The sequence below is a fragment of the Gymnoscopelus microlampas genome (genome assembly GCF_963454915.1).
Source record: "Gymnoscopelus microlampas genome assembly, chromosome: 15".
Lineage (NCBI taxonomy): Eukaryota > Metazoa > Chordata > Actinopteri > Myctophiformes > Myctophidae > Gymnoscopelus > Gymnoscopelus microlampas.
The window spans coordinates 10,147,949-10,168,336 of NC_139952.1; the positions used below are offsets into that span (position 1 = coordinate 10,147,949).

General features: G+C 40.3%; 2 protein-coding genes across 2 annotated transcripts in view; one reads left to right on the forward strand and one right to left on the reverse strand.

Moving 5' to 3' along the window:
• LOC311061642 (uncharacterized protein) overlaps positions 1 to 20,388 on the reverse strand; it is a 70,109-nt gene that overhangs the window by 35,404 nt on the left and 14,317 nt on the right. Inside the window, exons 2-8 of the mRNA XM_084080333.1 lie at positions 6,990 to 7,034; positions 6,561 to 6,668; positions 5,883 to 5,993; positions 4,941 to 5,039; positions 4,300 to 4,342; positions 3,858 to 3,960; positions 365 to 502 (exon numbers count right to left, since the gene is read on the reverse strand). Coding sequence (XP_083936459.1) covers positions 365 to 502; positions 3,858 to 3,960; positions 4,300 to 4,342; positions 4,941 to 5,039; positions 5,883 to 5,993; positions 6,561 to 6,668; positions 6,990 to 7,031 — 644 coding nt within the window. The 5' untranslated portion in view covers positions 7,032 to 7,034. The remainder of the gene's footprint in view (positions 1 to 364; positions 503 to 3,857; positions 3,961 to 4,299; positions 4,343 to 4,940; positions 5,040 to 5,882; positions 5,994 to 6,560; positions 6,669 to 6,989; positions 7,035 to 20,388) is intronic.
• On the forward strand, positions 10,103 to 18,956 carry LOC311062068 (uncharacterized protein). The gene is made up of 16 exons (XM_084080832.1): positions 10,103 to 10,219; positions 10,537 to 10,826; positions 12,505 to 12,573; positions 12,787 to 13,170; positions 13,347 to 13,448; positions 14,149 to 14,381; positions 14,491 to 14,669; positions 14,849 to 14,942; positions 15,080 to 15,427; positions 15,743 to 15,860; positions 16,397 to 16,488; positions 16,666 to 16,780; positions 16,865 to 16,966; positions 17,441 to 17,608; positions 17,769 to 17,945; positions 18,044 to 18,956. The coding sequence occupies exons 2-16, from the start codon at positions 10,538 to 10,540 to the stop codon at positions 18,256 to 18,258; spliced, it is 2,685 nt and encodes an 894-aa protein (XP_083936958.1). The 5' UTR covers positions 10,103 to 10,219; position 10,537; the 3' UTR covers positions 18,259 to 18,956.

Genomic DNA, 20,388 nt, shown 5'->3' on the forward strand with positions numbered 1-20,388 from the left:
CGCTGCCTATTAGACCCCAAGGCAGTTGGCCAGTTGGACGGAAATAAAATACGATTGACTTGAAACCCTGGACCGGATCTTCTCTCCTTGAAACTTTTCCCAGGAAACTGATTATAGCCGCTGTTGGACCATAAAATATACTTCAATAGTAATACCAACGTGTGTGTGTGTGTGTGTGTGTGTGTGTGTGTGTGTGTGTGTGTGTGTGTGTGTGTGTGTGTGTGTGCGTGCGTGCGTGCGTGCGTGCGTGCGTGCGTGCGTGCGTGCGTGTGTGTGTGTGTGTGCGTGCATGTGTGAGTGTGTGCGTGCGTGCTTGTATGCTAGCATGTGAGATTGTGTATATAGCACACATGCTTCCACTCACAGGACATCCTCTATCTTGGTGATGATTTTATCAGCATACGCACGCTCTGGCCTCTCGAGTGGTAAGTGGTCTCGGACTCGCTGGTCCAGCCTGGCCAGCTCCACTTCAGCCAGCGTCAGGCCCATGTTACGCTTTTGCCTGCAAGCATGTACACACAGACATGTCTGCTCAAAGTCACATTGAAAACAAGTTGACGACACCTTGGAAAAACAGCTGGCTAAACAGCAGTGGATGGACCAGGTCCCGGCTGGCCGGGCACGCCTCAATGCGTCTGTGAGAGTTATGTGTGAGCCCTTGAGGAGGCTGCAGATCAGTGAAATTATAAGGATCACTGTCGCAACTAAATAGACTCTATGGACAGCAGCCATATAGGAAAGAATTTGGGCCTCTTCCTTACTTCCTTCATAGGTGTTACCAATGATACTAATGAAGGCTCTGTTCCATTCTGGTCAAACATAGTCACGGTGCTGCTATTGTACATGTTCGCTCAATGGAAAGACTCTGATACACCTGTGGGTCTCAAATTGGGGTCCAGGGACCCTCATGGTTCTTTGAGGGGGTTCCAAATGGCCCCTTACGGATGTGTCACTCTCTCTGAGGCCATTTGGTTCCATTTGTACACTCTCAGAGTTATGGGGATCCTTGAAATTAAAAGGTTTGAGAACCACTGTGCTACACAGAATGGAACAGAGCCTTCATTAGTATGGGGTCATCCCTATGTTCCCCAGGTTCTATGTTCCCCACTTCCCCCAAAAAAGGTTCTATGTTCCCCGGGTTCTATGTTCCCCACTCAACCAAAAAAGGGTTCTATGTTCCCCACTCATCCAAAAAAAGGTTCTATGTTCCCCACTCAACCAAAAAAGGGTTCTATGTTCCCCACTCATCCAAAAAAAGGTTCTATGTTCCCCGCTCACCCAAAAATGCAGGAAATGGTGAGACATTTAAAAAGGTTTAAATACATGTATTTATACCCATTAGTTATTTGTAATTTTTCAGTTTTTAAAGTGTCAAAATATCATGTTTTGAAAACTTCTTTGAAATTACTCAAAATCTATTTAGGGGTGTCACAACATTAATTTCACGATACATATGATACGATACACGATATTGGGCTCACGATATCGATACGATATTATTATCATTTTTACTATCATCAACATTGGCCATCATCTTCAGTTTCAAAGTGCTTAATTTATAAAGCATATAAAAAGGTGCTCCTCAGAGCACAGGTCTCCGCCAGGTCAGGTACGTTATTGTGGCCTCCTGGTGGCGGTATAATAGGCCAATGTGAAAAGGGTGCCATTTCTTCTTAGGCCTTTCAATCGGACACTGCATTCATGATTTGAGGCATTTTGTTCCATAAATGTGTTTTGCTGAATTAGACCTGCTGGTGGCGCTATAACAGGCCAATGTGAAAAGGGTGGCATTTCTTCCTCGGACTAGTGGGAATGTGCATGTGAAATTTCACGGAAATTGCAAGCTGCGTTCATTATTCGAGGCATTTTGTTCAAAACGGACCAATCCTGCAAACTTTGGAAGCCAACCTTAGCCAATCAGGATGGAATATGGGAAATCGGACAGATCCGGGTTGATCACATGACTATAGAGATACTGTGTACCGATTTGCATGACGTTTGGATAAAATCTGTAGGAGTAATGTCAAAAAATGGGTTTTGCACAAATCGGCCTCCTGGTGGCGCTATAACAGGTCCATGTGAACCATTTGGGGCAGAGGTTCTGAATTGGTATCGAGGGAGTGTGTGTGCGCAGTTTCGCAGCGAGCGGGCCAATGGTGCCGGAGATTAGCTGGTAACACACGGACAGGACACACACGGACGGACGGACGGACGGACGGACAAGGGGTAAAACATACTCTCTCGCCATGCCTTTCGGCCTGGCGGAGACAATTATACAAGCTTAAAGGGGCTACACCATGAATGTAAAAAATATATATTATATATAAATATTGCCCCCTAATACGTATTAAACAGGTTGTAAGCCTAAAAAAACATCCAGATATTTTTTCTCACAATCTGACTATCTGTCATTCCAAGCTTTTTCAGCTGCAATACCAAAACGTCCTTTTGGGCAGAGGGGTGCTACTGAGCAATTCTGTCTGTCAATCATCACCTCCCGTGTACATATGTATTGTTTAACCTTATTATAGTGCCTGGCAACTGGAGACTTCTCATCTTTATTTCTAATATTACTCTTGTGCTCCGTAATTCTGGTTTTCAATTCTCTTTTGGTCTTTCCCAAATAGCAAAAACCACAAGGGCACTTTAAAAAAAACGACATATTTTGTCTTACATGTAATTCTCCCTTTGACTTAAATTGTTTTAAGTGTGAGTAAAATAGTCTCCTGTTATCATGGCATTACAATTAATACAACCTTTACACGGGAAATTCCCTGAGGGTAGGGTAGATAAAAAGTGTTGTGGTTGAATATAATTGTTAACCTTATTATAGTGCCTGGTTACTGACATGTTACTGACCATGATACTGACATGTTACTGACCATGATACTGACCATGATGCTACCATGATACTGACCATGATACTGACCATGATACTGATACTGATTATAAGATGTAACACTTTTCTCAACAATTTGAGCAGTTATGGCCCGGACAGCTGGCGTGGCGGTCCGGGCACAGCGTGTCGTGGGTTCGACTCCCGATCCTGACGGACTTTGCTGCGTGTCACTTCCATCTCTCTCTCCCCATTTCCTCTCAGACTACTGTATACTATCTAATAAAAAGGCAGATAAAGCCAAAAACAATTATTTAAAAAAAAATCTTAATTTAACAAATTATTACGTTATTATATTATGCAAAAACCCGTTATTGCGCTACCGCTCATGATTTTATTATATTATGAGCTTTTATGACATTTAGTTTATTATATTATGAACTGTTATTACGCCGTTATTACATTATGAGTTGCTACAAGGTGCTCTATATCACCAAGATGGCCGCCAGGGGAAAGGGGGGCAAAGGCGGGCAAGTTTCTGATAATAATTTATCCCCATTATGTTCAGTTGTGTGTTCAGAGATGTTATTAATAATTGGAAATAAAAAATGGATGTTTCCTGCATTTTTGGGTGAGCGGGGAACATAGAACCTTTTTTTTTGTTAATGGGGAACATAAAACCTTTTTTGGGTAAGTGGGGAACATAGAACCTTTTTTTAGGTAAAAGGGGAACATAGAACCCAGGGAACATAGAACCTTTTTTGGGTAAGTGGGGAACATAGAACCTTTTTTTAGGTAAAAGGGGAACATAGAACCCAGGGAACATAGAACCTTTTTTGGTAAGTGGGGAACATAGAACCTTTTTTGCGGGGAACATAGAACCTGGGGAACATAGAACCTGGGGAACATAGGTACGGTCCCATTAGTATCATTGGTAACACCTGGGAAGGAAGTTAGGAAGAGGCCCAATTTCTTTCCAATATGGCTGCTGTGCATAGAGCCTATTTATTAAGAAATGTACCTGAAGTCCTCGAGGTTCTTCTGGATGTTGGCGTCGAGAGAGTCCTGCAGTGTCTGAACATGTCGGTTTATTTCCTCTAGTGTCGACTCTGTCCGTCGGCAGGCTGTCAGTGCACACACGCGCACATATTGGTTTATGATGTAAACAAAATAGAGCCCAACCAATGCAAGATCGTAAACAAAAGCATAATAATTTATCAATTGGGCTAAAATAATCAACTGGAAAATTGCATTACTTAAATCAACTTTATTTATTTTGTCTTGGCTAGATACATTATCAGCTGGCAAAGTAATGTAAAATATGTTATGTGGATGAAATGAGACAACAACTACAACATTAGATAATCACAGCCAATACAGAGAACAACATTATAGTACTGTATATCAAAAACAAAACCAAGAGAAGTGAAAGTGTGACCGAACATTAACATCACCAAGCTCACCAAGATCAGCAGAGACGCTTTCGGGAACAGCAACTTTTAAATTCTGTACAACAGAAAGAAGATTGTTTCATTCGTTTCAGCAACATATCGTTGTTGTCGGGTGGAGACCTTTTACTTTGTTATTAAAAATAAATAAATATTGAAAATAGCCGATCTACAAGCTCACAGCGTGTCCCGAGCTCTGCCCGACAGCAACAATATAGACCTACTCTAAGAAGTGAAGGAATTCAACTAATTGAACATTTAATGCTGTGAATAAAACACAATGCTGTCAATATAACCTCCACCAAAACAGCTTTATGTATTATATCAACCGATTGATATTTTGGCACTCGCACAGGGGACCTGGGTTCAGATTCCCGGTAAGACATGAACGCTTGTAGCTTTAAACGTAAATCGATGCAACACTTTGCAGGTCCAGTGAAGCACTTATTATGTCTTTGCTGTCGGGTGGATACGTCCAAAACTATTACTTTTAAGAATTCAAATAAAAAAAATAGCAACAATAGCTGATCTACAAGCTCAAAACGTGTCATGTTTTGAGCTTGTTATTGAGTGTTTTTTTGTGTGTTCAAATATGGATATAAGAGGTTTGCTGCAAACATTGCAAAATACAGATCTGCAAAATGAAGTGTACTCACTGCCCCCCGGTCAATAAAGAAGGTGTGAAGTTTCGTGAGCACCCGTCTGTTCTCTTTGGAGTTGGTCTGTTTGTACAGCTCAGCGTAGAGGTAGCACAACTACGGAGACATTGATCAGAAACATACAGTACAAACATTTCCAACCAATAACCAATAGGAATGCACCAATTGGGAAATGATGGGCCGATGATACCGATGTTTTTGGAATAATGATTTGGAATAAATAAATGTTCATTGCTCAATTACTTCCTAGGATTAACTATATCCTCAATAATATTGTTCCGGGACTCATCAATGCTGTTCAGTTTACCGGCCTTGTCTTTAAGGCAGGCACTAATTATACAGAGATGATTGACTCTGGATGGACACCATGAACCAACAAATCTGTAAAACACATGTCCAATAAAGGGCGTTTCTCCCAATAACTGGAGTTTATAGCTTGCATGCTTGAGCTGTGATGTGATCAATGCCACATGCTTTGTTGTTATCCAGCATCCTGATAGAGTACAGAAGTTCTGACGTCACTGCCACTACCCCTGCGTCACAGAAGTATTTTTCTATCTTTCTATCTTAGATCAATATTAAGAACTGGGGCTGATTCGTCTAATTTTGGAACACAGTTCTTACATGACGCAATCTATGATGACCCTATGGGATTTTCAATAGAAAAAATAACTCAGGAGCATAGCGGCCTCTAGCGGCAGTGATGTCAGACTTCGGTTCTCTATGGCATCAACCACATCATCACACCTTATCAGTACATTTTCAGATGGATCAACGTTATCTACTACTACAGTACCACTATTGACAAAGTTGAACAAGTTGTAATAGTGTTGGTGTAATGGTGTACGCCCCACCTCATTTATCTCAACCGAGCCACATGCACCCTCGATGTTATATCGACATATAAACATTTTTGGTAAAGAGGAGATTGTGTTTTACCAGTGGAGCAGGGTCAAACTGTGTGATAACATGATGCAGGAACACTGCCAGGTGCAGAGGACGAGACTTGAGCAGCTGGATGCTTTGGAAGCTGTCACACTGGCTGTTTGTCTGCAACACACCCACATACAACAGTTATTACATGGCTTGGTTGAATGCTTGATTCTGATTGGTTAATCACTGAATCGGTCATTTTTAAATGATGATTGCTGAACTCTATAACAGACCGCTGTCTAATCAAAGACTCAAGGCACCTGGCTCATATCAATCACAATCTCTAACTAAAATTATCATTATCATTTGTCCATGTGTGGTCCAGCCCTATTGAATGAATGGAATGCCTGTGCTAACTAAAAACAACTTAATACTTTCTAAGGTTAATAAGCATTAAAACAATATTTTAAATAGGCCGATGTTTTTATTAGCAAATGCATTCCATTCATTCCATAAGGCTGAACCACACATAGACAAATTACATCATCAACTTGCGACTGGAGTTTTTAAAAACTGTTACTTTTCAGGATTCAAATAAAAAAATAGCAAACTTTTTATGCTTTTGTGTGACACTGTAGTATGATCAAGTAGGCCGCTAATTTACAAAAAACACAAAAAGTTAAAATATGGAGGTAAGGTTTCTGCCCAACAGCAACGATAAAAGGCTTATTAACTTTAACGTACAGGAGAACTGTTCCCGGACACGTCTGTGCTGTTGTCTCTTTTAGATGAAGGAGTGTGATCTGTGTCAAACATGCTACCATCGTCTCCATCTCCCACTGGAGCGGCATCCTGGGAAATCATACAGACAACCACTTATGAACACAAAGCTACATCCAGTCAATATTTCGATGCTAGCAAAGACTTCTGTCATTGATTCTTCTTCAACGTGTTTTTGTTTAGCTTTGTATGATGTAAGTCCAGAGGTTCCCAAACTTCTTAGCTCGAGACACAAAAGAGAAATCTGATGTCTCCCCGGGACAAACTTCTTTTGAAATAAAACAATTGTAGAAAACTAAATAAATTGGATATTTACTTGTGCCCCATAAAAATGGGTCGGCGACCCAAAAATGGGTCCCCACCCACTGTTTGGGAACCAGTGCTTTGAGTTACCTGTGCGGTTCCGGAGGGGTTCCTGCTGTATTCTTCATTCATGGCCTACACATCAATTGACAGGTTGGAATTGGTGACATGGACAAAGACAAAAAAAAAGTTATGGTGCTTTTACATTACATGGTACCGGTTTTCCACTGCCAACACATTCTCACTCCCAACTAGTCACTTAATGAAGGACCGTCAGTAGCCCCTAGACGTCCGATTATGAAGGTCCTGGTTCCCCTAAAAGTCCGATTTTGCAGTCCTGGTTATTTCTCCCTAACGCCCGAAAAAGTCCAAACGGGACTATGTCGTTTGCGCATGCGCAAATGAACGTTCAACATAGTGTGGTGGATTGCTCCATTTACAACGCTAACGTCCAGGTCATAAACGATCAGATTTCAAATATGAAGTGCTTAACTAAAGGCCACGGATGTTATAATTGTGTACGTTCCAGTTTGAGTACCCATATCTTCCGTATTGTTCAATAAAAAGCCTTTTAATCCGATCGACAGCCATTTGCTCCGTCTTTTCATCAGCTTTCAACTATGCGATCCTATCGGTTGGGAGGTGTATTGCACATTATAACTCTATGCGAAAATGGCCGACAATCGGATTAAAATGCTTTTTATCCAACAATACGGAAGATATGGGTACTCATGCTGGAACTTCGGCATTTATAACATCCTGAGCATTTAGGTAAGCACTTCATATTTGAAATTTGAACGTTTGTGTAGACGTTACAGTTGTAAATTGAGCAATTCATCACACCAGGTTGAAGCATGTCCATGACCGTCATCTTTCAGGCCTACCGCTGATAACCATTAGCACATGAAGTCAATACGTCCAGGTCATAAACGATCAGATTTCAAATATGAAGTGCTTAACTAAAGGCCACGGATGTTACAATTGTGTACGTTCCAGCTTGAGTACCCATATCTTCCGTATTGTTCAATAAAAAGCCTTTTAATCCGATCGACAGCCATTTGCTCCGTCTTTTCATCAGCTTTCAACTATGCGATCCTATCGGTTGGGAGGTGTATTGCACATTATAACTCTATGCAAAAATGGCCGACGATCGGATTAAAATGCTTTTTATCCAACAATACGGAAGATATGGGTACTCATGCTGGAACGTCGGAATTTATAACATCCTGAGCATTTAGGTAAGCACTTCATATTTGAAATCTGAACGTTTGTGTAGACGTTACAGTTGTAAATTGAGCAATTCATCACACCAGGTTGAAGCATGTCCATGACCGTCATCTTTCAGGCCTACCGCTGATAACCATTAGCACATGAAGTCAATACGTCCAGGTCATAAACGATCAGATTTCAAATATGAAGTGCTTAACTAAAGGCCACGGATGTTACAATTGTGTACGTTCCAGCTTGAGTACCCATATCTTCCGTATTGTTCAATAAAAATCCTTTTAATCCGATCGACAGCCATTTGCTCCGTCTTTTCATCAGCTTTCAACTATGCGATCCTATCGGTTGGGAGGTGTATTGCACATTATAACTCTATGCGAAAATGGCCGACGATCGGATTAAAATGCTTTTTATCCAACAATACGGAAGATATGGGTACTCATGCTGGAACGTCGGCATTTATAACATCCTGAGCATTTAGGTAAGCACTTCATATTTGAAATCTGAACGTTTGTGTAGACGTTACAGTTGTAAATTGAGCAATTCATCACACCAGGTTGAAGCATGTCCATGACCGTCATCTTTCAGGCCTACCGCTGATAACCATTAGCACATGAAGTCAATTCATTGTTTAATTTCAAATATGTTTAATTTCACGTATACCACTTCATTCTGTTGATGTTTCTATTTTACTGCTACAGCAATTCATCACAAGGCTTTTTCTTAACTTACTATATATATATATATATATATATATATATATATATATATATATATATATATATATATATATATATATATATATATATATATATATATATATATATATATATATATATATATATATATATATATATATATATATATATATATATATATATATATATATAGTCCTGGTTATTTCTCCCTAACGCCCTAAAAAGTCCAAACGGGACTATGTTGTTTGCGCATGTGCAAAGGAACGTTCAACATGGTGTGGTGGTGTGTTGGGGATTGCTCCATTTACAACGCTAACGTCCAGGTCATAAACGATCAGATTTCAAATATGAAGTGCTTAACTAAAGGCCACGGATGTTACAATTGTGTACGTTCCAGCTTGAGTACCCATATCTTCCGTATTGTTCAATAAAAAGCCTTTTAATCCGATCGACGGACATTTTCTCAGTTTTTTCATCAGCTTTCAACTACGCGCTCCTATCGGTTGGGAGGTGTATTGCACATTATAACTCTATGCAAAAATGGCCGAAAATCGGATTAAAATGCTTTTTATCCAACAATACTGAAGATATGGGTACTCATGCTGGAATGTCGGCATTCAGAACATCCTGGGCATTTAGGTAAGTACTTCATATTTGAAATTTGAACGTTTGTGTAGACGTTACAGTTGTAAATGGAGCAATTCATCACACCAGGTCGAAGAAGAAGACAATACTGGGCTACTATACTGGTTGCTATGAACGCTCCCCCTCTTCATTACACAACAACCGTGTTTGCTTAATCAACCACCGCATTATTGTTTATGTTGCTGTAGCTATTGCTGCAATAGAAATTAATCACAGGGCTTTTTTTTAATCTTACTATTAAGTTTAATATTATGTTGATGACCACTTGCATGGTCATCATCTTCTATGAGTATAGACAAGACACAATTGATATATAACTTAATTCAGCTCCGGTGTCAATGTTAATATGTTCAATATTTTTTCCACAGTAAGAACGTATAATAAGCAGCACGATTTAAAAGAACGAATGAATGAATAATAATTAACTCATTTTTAATTCATTAATTCATTTTTTTTAAGCCGTGTGTGTGTGTGTGTGTGTGTGTGTGTGTGTGTGTGTGTGTGTGTGTGTGTGTGTGTGTGTGTGTGTGTGTGTGTGTGTGTGTGTGTGTGTGTGTGTGTGTACGCGCGCGCTTGCGCGCAAGCGTGTTTGCATATCCGGTCTGGTAGGAAACGGAAACTATCTGTGCTGGCTGTGCACACTCGCACACAACAACACATACAGCGGACGTGAAACCTGTTTGTTTTTATTACTTCATCAATTTATCACCCAGGACATTTCATGCATCTGCAGGCACGCAGCTAAAGTTAAAGGTAAGACAGAGAGATTCTTGTATCTAATGCACTTTTGTCAAATTCAGCTAATCAATCATCCATGTTATCCTCCTATGTTACGAGCAACATGCCTGGCTAGCCTTGGCTAACGTTAGCCCGTTGCGTTTCATTGATTGAATATTGTATTAACAGTTTGCAAAAAATAAAGTGGTACGCTTATACAATGATGCTACAAGTATAACACAAAAAAAGCCCTAAGGGCTTGTTTCCATTGTGGTCCTATGTATCCAATTCACCAAAACTTTTAGACATTCATACTATAGCAAGCTAACTCTTTGTTTACTCTTTGTTGTTAGTATGAGTGCCGAGGACGATGACATTCTCCAAGGCTTGGATGATATCGTTGGACAGCAAACACCTCCCGCACGACCACTGAACGTGAGGGGAGCAAAGAGAGAGGGTGATGAGATACTGCAAGGCTTGGATGACATTGTTGGACAACAAGCAGCTCCAGCCAAAACAGTAAAACCACGTCCTGCTCCTGCACAACCGGCTAAATTGAGGTGGACAAAGAGAGATTCCGATGGCAATGTAATAAGCAAGAGGCCAGTAGTTGGTCGGAGACCATCTAGTCTGACTAGTCACGGTTAGTGTTAATTCTTCCAAATATAAAACATATGATTTGATATCGTTTCAGTCCTTCCTTAACCAATCTCGTCTATGATGCCAGTGCCACTGCTACCTGCACCATCAAAACACAATAGACATTACATATGTGTATATATCTGGACTGGGACGCTTTTGTGTTTCAATGTTAGTGAAGCATCATTGCCAGACCATACATGCATCACTATGAATGTACTAAATGTGCTATGGGGTTAAAACAAATTCTGTTAAAACGATTTTTAATATATTTTATTCAAATTGATAATTTTAATAATCATTTGATTATTTTGATTAAATGTAGTTAAATTACTTTTTGTTATTTGTTAACATTCTATATTTTGATAGTAATCATTGCTATAGGTTGTTTGTTCAGTAACGGGTTCTCCCTGTCTCAGCTGTTTAGTAAACAAAACATTTTCAGGATACCAATTTCATCCAATCAGTTGAGAAAACACTTACAGGATACCGGATAAAGTGATATTGGAAGTGATGACATGAAGAAATGAGCAGACAAAATTGAAACTGGAACACTGATAAATGGGTACTCTCCTGATTGGATTTAAATTTCAACACACCTAAAAATATGTTTTGTTTATTAGAGGCGGGGAGTCCACTGTTATTGAAAACACTATAGCAATCATTACTATCATAATATAGAGCTTTAACTATCTTTTACTGTTACACCCTTATTTCAGACTGACTAAAACAATGCAATTTATAATGACATTAGACAAACAAGGGGTGAAAATAATTGGCTATTGCACAGAAATAGAAACACAATTATAATACTTGGGTTATCTTACATTTCTAGGGGTATTATTTTCATGGTACATTTACACATTACACTATCTGAAATTCTTCCTCTACTGCGCCTAACTATTTGGAGCAGTATTAATACCATTAATACGACACCCGGGGAGCAGTTAGGGGTTAAGTGACTTGTTCCAGACATTTTGACACACTACACTGGACGACCCGAGGGTCATACCTGAGGGTGGCCCCTCCAGCCATTTGGCTATGGCCGCCCCATTCGGTTGACCTCAAGTGCTCTTTTTATAGTGCTAGCCAGTAGCCTCTTCATTGTGTCCGGGTTGCTCAGTCGGTAGAGTACTAGCCTTTGGACCACATGGACCTCGATTCAACACCGGTGGTTCGATACCGGGCACCACTAACTGAGTGTATGAGTAGCACTGCTTGGGTAAGATGTGCGGTAAGGTCTGGGAGCTGATGGTAGGTCTCATCAATACATCTACCAGGGGCCTAGCGTGTTGAAAAGGGGATAGACACCCTCGTTCCTGGTCGATACTGACAAAAAGCCACTCCGACCTACTCACTCAAATCCTGAAATTAAGAAAAGTTTTCTAATCCTAGCATGATTTGACTGGCACACATTTAACATGAAACATCTTTTGATATAGGCGGCGTTTGGTCCAGAAACCTCTTTTCAAAAGTTAAAGCGTAGTAGCATACATTTGATGTATCTAGATCCAAAAACAGAGAAATGACAAAAACTCTAACTCAATGATGTGGTCTATATCAAAGCATACAAAACCTTTATAAGTCTGATTCAAAACCTATATTAATATAGATTGTGTACAAATGTAATGGTTCTACATTATAAATACTGCTTAAATAGGTTAATGTTTTCTGCATTACAGCTGAACCGTGCCATTCCGGGTCTGCTTCCCCACCTCCCCCTAATGCAGAGGCGGGCTTTGCTTCTGATGGTAGGTCATTCAATGTTTAATGTTTTGTACATTGCATCTGAAAAAAAAGTCAGAGCTTTCTGTTTTAGTTTTTTTAAGCTACTGATCAGCAATCTCCAAACATTATTCACAATGTTTAATCGTAACGCGGTTACAATTTAATATCCATGTTTTTGGCCAAAACAAATATTAGTGGGCCTCATACATACTGTTTTTCTTTTACAACTGCAATAGAATATCTTCTGCGAGATCTGCAGCAGTACCTGATCGGTGATGATGAGCCAGAAGAAGAAGAACAAAGAGCTCCTCAGGCTAACGTGGATTGGAGCACACGTAATACACTTTTTTCAGAAAGATGGAGGGAAAAGAGGCCGTGCCATGTTAACAGCATGCTGGCACAGGGTAACGTGGCAACACGCGTCTGCAGCCAGTGTGGGAACAGCATGGCAGCTGTCAAATGCAGAGACTGCCTCCCATCTCCATTCCTCTGTGGAGAATGTGATATTAGCAGACACAACAAAACCTGTGTGCTCCACAACAGGGATGCGATGTCTGCTGGTTTCTTGCAGCCATTGCCTCCAACCAGTTGTGTTGTGGACAAGGCTATTAGACAATGTGGTAAGTTACAATTAACAATATAGGCATTTAGCAGACAATATTATCCAGAGCAACTTACACAATCAAAATAACTGAACCCTAGTCAGCAAACATGCTGATAATGATTGAAACCTATGGGAGTTTATATAGTATTATGTATATTTTGCTAATGATTAATTATTCTAACTCTCTTTCAGTGCGATTTGTGCCTATTGAGATGCCTCTACAAATCTGTGGCTGTCCACCAGAAGGGTTGAAGGTCAGCCAAGGGAAGGCTGTTGCTTTGGTCACAATACATGGTAAATGTTAAAGAATTCCTCTGCCCTGTTTGAAAAAAGATTTGGCTGGCTAATTTCCCTTTTCAACAACTCCTTCAAGAACTTAATGTTTGAAAGAAATGTGCACATTACGGTTGTCATTGGCCCGATTCACTAAGCTGTCCGTAAATAGCGTGTAAATGAAGTTACTAAAGAAGGGTGTATTTTCTCTAATCAAAAACTGACGTGCAATTCAGAAAGGGGTGTGTATGTCCCTGAAATGTGCGGAGTTGTCAGCTGATTGTAAATTCGTGGCTGTTGGAGAGAAAGACGAGCGCATCTCAGCGCACGACATGATCCGTGTAATATTTATATATGTATGTGTTGACTGTTGGGCACATTTCTATTTGAGGTTTGGCACTATTTTAATTGATTCAGTATGAAAAATAAAGCATTATAAAAGACATACGCAAGCTTTGGCCTATGTACACCAGCCTCACAGCAGACGTGAGAAAGAGCGCACCTCCCGTGAAATTGACCGACCAAAAAACATTAACGAATCTGACACCTAAATATGGGCCTAAATCGCTTAGTGAATGGGGGCCAATGTCTTTTTGGGGTGGGGGGGCTACTAACACTTATTAATTCTTACTCTTGACTTGCTTATTATAGTTCCTAGACTTACTACCAAGTCAGCCGTCGTTACTGTATGACAGTCTAACTTTGGCATGTTATTTTGTAGGACGGTACGATCTCCACATGCCACAGCTGACTTGTGAAGGATGTCAGGCTACTTGGGAGGCAGGAGTGGAGTTCCTTATACAAAGTGGCTACTGGCCAGCCACCCTCAACTTTGCTACAATTTATGAGGCAGACTTGTTTCATAGTTTTGAAGACATGAAGATGGCATCACCAGGGCTGTCACTTCAGGCGTTTCTGCGAATGCTTGATAAGAGGACTGTTCGCTTTGGCCGTGTAAGTACTACTGTCTTCATTCTGCAGCATTGTTAATTTGTTAGTGTTTTGATATGAACAGTTTTGATATGAACATTTCTGTTAAACTGTTTTGTGGTGTTTTTTATAGACTGGGAAAATCTCATCGGACAGCTTTCAAAAAAGCTTTTTTGAATGGGCTGCTGTTCGACATGAAGTAGATTCTATCTGCAAGGAGAAGCCATTAAGCTGTCCTGCTTGCACACCATCCATGCTTGCAGTCTCTGTTGATGGGAACCGCAAGCATTACCGTTTCAAGAGTACAGCAAGGTATTGTAAATGTCCACACAAAGTAGTCAATTATGTATTGTACACAAAGTAACCTTTCATCACTCAAATGTTCCCCACAATATCATGGTGAACGTTTGAGTGATCCCACATGATTAGTCTGGCAATGTCAGGCTACTTAAACACTTTTCAAAATCTTACATGTAACTTCTATTTTATAGATCTAAGGAGCAAGCCATCTTTGACGGTCTCTTCATCGCTGATGATGAGGATGTAGGCAGATTTGTGGATCACATACGCAGCAAAACCAAACATGTAATTGCAGACTTGCACTTCTATCTAAATATGTAACGTAGATAACAGTATACTATATGTCATAGATTGAGTACTGCCATGTAAAAAAACTACTGAAAGTATCTCACAGAATTGTCAATCATTATTTTCTACCATAGGTCCCTGGCAGGGGCGTGTGTGGTGGGGAGTGGACAGCAGCCAGAGAAACTTCCCAAAGGTCCAAGAGTAACGTGGAAGAGGAGGGACTGGAACTGGCTGTCTGCAGACATGGTGTCTTGTTGGCTGCCCTTAATATGTTTAGGGGTGAAATATTTGCATACCCCATGTTTTTACAGAAACAACTGGCGTCCAAGCATGACATCACATTTTTTTGTATGGACGTTGCCTGTAAATACTGGCCGTACCTACAAAGAGTCTGTACTGACTGTCCAGAGCTTCAGCCCCTTCAGACCATGAGGCCCTTCCTGTCTGTTGTACATGCTAAAGCCCATGACTACAAATGTGAGGTTAGTGTATTGCAATACATTGTTATAAGAAGATAATGTGCAATCCTATAAATTATCACTAACAATCATGTACCACAGTGACTGAGCCAATACCTTCAGCCAGGCTCAAAAACGTTTTGTGAAATGCTGCTTACGAGCAGAGGCAGATATCTGCCTCTGCTCGTAAGCAGCATTTCACAAAACTCTGTGGAAGAATATTGTAGCCTTTTGAATTAGTATTTGTCTTTCATTGAATTAAAGGGCCTTTTGAACCTGGCTGAAGGTATTGGCTGTAATGAATGCCCTTGATATTCATGTTTGTGTATCTCAATCCAGGTGAAATGGAGCGGTGCAAATCAAGAGGGTGCTGGTTCCACACTAGGGGAGGAAGTGGAACAGTGTAATGCTTTTCTCTCCAGGATAGCAGTCACAACTAAACACATGTCAAAAGAAGGTGCTTTTTTATTTTCTTTTTAAATATAAATCAAAGTTATTGAGCACCCTTTACGTCTGTGTGTTTGTTAAAAAATATTGAACCGATGAAAAGTATTAAAAAGCGCTTCAGACGAAACCGCCTAACTCCATTTGATCCTCAAACTGTCGTCCAAACCAGCTAACTCCACCCCCTCTCCCCTGGGTGGCACACAGTACAGCTGCAGACTCGGAGCGGAAGAAAACAAACTTTAACGAGGCAGAAGTTATTGTAATATTTAAAGTCCTGCTTGTTATTGTAGGCCTATATAATAAGCAGAAGCATCAGGCCATTAATACACTTGTTGTGATGCATTGTGAGCTTGGAGATCCATTGTCAGCTGTTCTTATCAATTATGGCCAAAACCTACTAACTTCACTTCAGCTGGATTGCGGTAAAGTGGTGGTAATATTTTGGAGTTAGCTGGTTTCTGCCCGACAGGAAAGATACAATAGTGTGAATGACATTATTATAATTACATGGGAATTGTTGCTGAACTCATCTCTGTGTACTTGCAGGACGCAATGACATGTTGACCCTTTTGTCCATAAGATGGAACCAGCAGAAATGTGACAACCTGGCTAATTCACTTGCCCAAAGATACCAGAAGGTAGATAGAAATGTGCCATGTGATAAATTACACCTAAACAGCTCTGTGCACTTGCTTATAGCCTTTCCACATGTAACTTTTGCATGATTCAAACAGAAAATATTGATTTGAGTTGCTGTTATAAACTTGAATGACTTGTAGGTTTTTGTAATGTTGTCAAAAATCTTGTCATTTTAGACTTCTAAAGCTTTAAAAGTCAAGTTGGCAGACCTGGAAAGCCTGAAAGCCGAACTTCATTTGGAAGAAGACAAATTGGAAGAATTTGTGCAAGATGTCAAAGAATGGGCAGATGGTAAGCAATTATAAACATTATCTGATATGAATATGTTTTGCCTATTATTGTGAAAGTGACACTGTGTTGGATCACTTTTATCAGGAGAAACTGACCATCAAGGCACACCGCAGACTTTGTGCAAGAAGATTGAAGCCCTCACCAGTAGTATAAAAACAAGAGATCAACGCCTCTACCGAAAAAATGGTATGTTAATATTTTAGGCCTATTAGGACCTCAGTCTGAAAATGTCCTTTACTATTACAATGTCCATACAATAGTAAAAAGTATTGTTTCTGTGTTGTACCTCCCAAGTGGATTTTCTCTCTCTCTCTCACACACACACACACACACACACACACACACACACACACACACACACACACACACACACACACACACACACACACACCCACTAACCTTTCTGTCACATAAAACAGTCTTACTGGATACCAAACCAAATCTAACTTGCTGCGTAGCAGAAAGGACAATAACATATTTATATATTCCATGAACAGAAATGACACATGACTGCTTTTTCTGTAAAACCTTACAGACGCTAACATTTGAAGAAATGCTATAGGGTTAAAAATTAGTAGCGTACCCGTAGCAGTAATTTCACCAGGGTCGTAGACCCTGGTGAAATATATCTTGTATTCAAAATGTTTTTGTTTTTTTCAGACAGCAACAAAGGTCGTCACAGAATCCGCCGAAAATTAAGGCAAGAGAAGAGCGCTTTGACGGCCATGGTAGAAGAATATAACGGTCTCGTTCCACCTGAGCAAGCAGTGTGCTTCGATCCTCTCCTGGACACCGAACATCCCTGGCCGTGGCAAATTACACACAGTGGTACGCTTTTAATGTCCTATATGTATGTGTTCATGTTGTTACAGTGTACATGATGTCATACTGATAAATCATGCATATGAAGGACAGACATTATCTATGCAGCTACATTCTTTGTGCAGTGGTCTCAAACTTATGATCTACTCATCACTATGTATTACAGGTTCTGTGGATTACAGAACTAAAAAGGAAGTCTTTGACAAGGTCATGGCTGTTCGAAGGCTTCAAGAAGAGAAGGTCATCCTTGTGAGAGAAATGAAGCAGCACTGGGATTCTCTCAAGGCCCGTGCCAGTGTCTTGTCAGAGTTGTCTCTCGATCAGAGTGAAGACATGTTGCAAAGTAAATGTGCACTTCTACTTGAAGTTTTTATATCTTATGATTATGTTGTAAAAGATGTGTTGCTTCCTGTATAGTGACACATACTGTTCCTTTTTAAGGTGATCTACCAGAGGATGCCAGGAAGGGTCTCACCTGCCTCCTACGCAGAAAGCAGATGGAAGTGAGAGAGCTGCAGAGGCGTGTAAGGACATTGTATCGGCATGGCATATCAACAGCGGAGGACAGTCATGTTGTGGATACAGATAATTCAGATAAAGTTGTGTTCTTGAGTTCTGATTCTGAAAGTTCAGATTCAGATGTTGATGCTCTGTAATGTACTCCTGTGCAACGGACTCATGCTCATTCTTCCTTCATTGCCTGAGGAGTCCAAGCCACTTCTTTTCACCTGACAGGGGGGACTTTCCCCCATTGGACATAGCTTGTGGAAGGAACACGTTATTCCAACCAGTTCCATTCCACTCCATCAGGCGTACAGTAGGTAGTATAGAGACCAGGACGACTGCATGTTTTTGTGAGGGTACCTACCCTAGGGGACACAGGGAGAACATGCAAACCGATTTCACCCCACACCTGATTTCTGAAGAGGTTCTGCTTTCTACCCGGCTACCATGAGACTGTTGAACAAGGCCTGAACACTGTCTGTCGCCAAGCTGGCCTACCACACTGGGACACCGGTGGGTGGAAATGGCGATAATTGGACTAGTATGTATATTATGTACCGGTACAATGTAAATATATTTGACTCTTCTCTTGACCTGCTCTGTTATGTGTTCTTGTCTTTGCTCTCCCTCTGTATGCCCCCAACCCCCATTTATTTTTCTCAGAACTGTATGATGGATCTTGCACATAAAAGATGTTCACACCCTTATTTACACATGTAAACCTGTAATGTGACAAAGACTATATTGTAGTCCAGGGTACTGATAGGCACACAGACGCCAACCACATGTACTCAGACAACCCATCACCATAAACACACTAACGCATGCACCCTAACAGCTTCTACAGACTTTACAAACACTGTCAGAGAGAGTTACTTTCAGAGAGTTATTTTGATTGAATTGTATCTTATCTTGGTATGTATCCCTATTGAATTGATCGCTGAATAAATTTTACTTGCAAACTGTGTTTTTATCCTAACTTGAACAATTACATTCCAAGGGGTACAGGTTCTTAAAGTGAATATAAGGTCATATTTATTGCTCTCCTGGTTTAAATTCCTGTGTCAGAAGCAACAGCAGTAATAATAGGTCTTCAACTATAACAAGTATCTAGTATAAGCTATATGTACAATTTATTGGCAGGGACTATATGAATGAATATAGTACAGTGTATCAACAGGGATTGTATGAATGAATACATGTTGAGTATATCAAGAATTATATGATTCACGATCATCAGCTTATTACACCTGAATCATCTTAGCCTACAATAGTACTGTCATCTCAGCTGTCAACCAGGTATGTAAAATGTACAAAGTCCCAAAGAAATGTAAATTGAATTATATAATCACATTTGGTCTATGACTATGTAATAGCTTAGCTACACATACATTAGTTGTAGTTATATATATGTACTTAAGTGCAATACTAAATAATTAAACAGTGAACACTCTAGAGTCCAGTTTAGTGCAATGTATGACAGGGATTCGATATTAAGTTCAAGTTAGATAACTCCTTCATCCCATTTATATGGTAATTGTACAAACTTTCATCCGAAATCGATCCCTTCATGAGCCTGTCTTGGCCCAAAGGTCAGGAGGACACTCTAGACAATTGGGCCGACTGAGACCCACTGTTCCAGAGCCCAACCCTAAATTAGAAGTCTCAAACCACAAAGGCCACAATGTACATTTTAAAAACGGGGCAAAGTAGTCCCATATGTGCTTCATTGGGTTAGGTCAGGGGAAGTCAAGAGGGCCAGTCAGTGTTTGTCATCCAGCAACTGTACACACTCTGCCTAGATAAGGCCAGGGGAATTACCTGCACCAAGAGGAACCCATGGGCACAGTGAACAGTCTCATAATCACTCTGAGGATGTCATCCCAGTATACAGCAGTCAAGCTGACTTCTGGTACAGGATATCTGCACTGGGTCTCTGAATGAGTGTGTTAATGTACAGTCAGTCAGGCAGTAAGGCTAATGATTTTCTATCTATCACCAGTGAACCAACTAAACGAAAATCTGAATGAATATACATCTATATCCAATGAATATATGAATGGATATGTGCAAACTATAGCAATGAGGTATGCTACTGTACAGTATCGCCAGAGCCTAACCCTAAATTAAAAAGGGTGAACCTTAGGCCTCACAAACTGTACAGAGGTACATTTTATGAACCTATAGTACCTTAGGCTTCATTTGGATTTAGGTCAGGGGAACAACAGGGCCAGTCAAAGGCATCAATGCCTTTGTCATCCATGAATTGTCTACAGGCTACA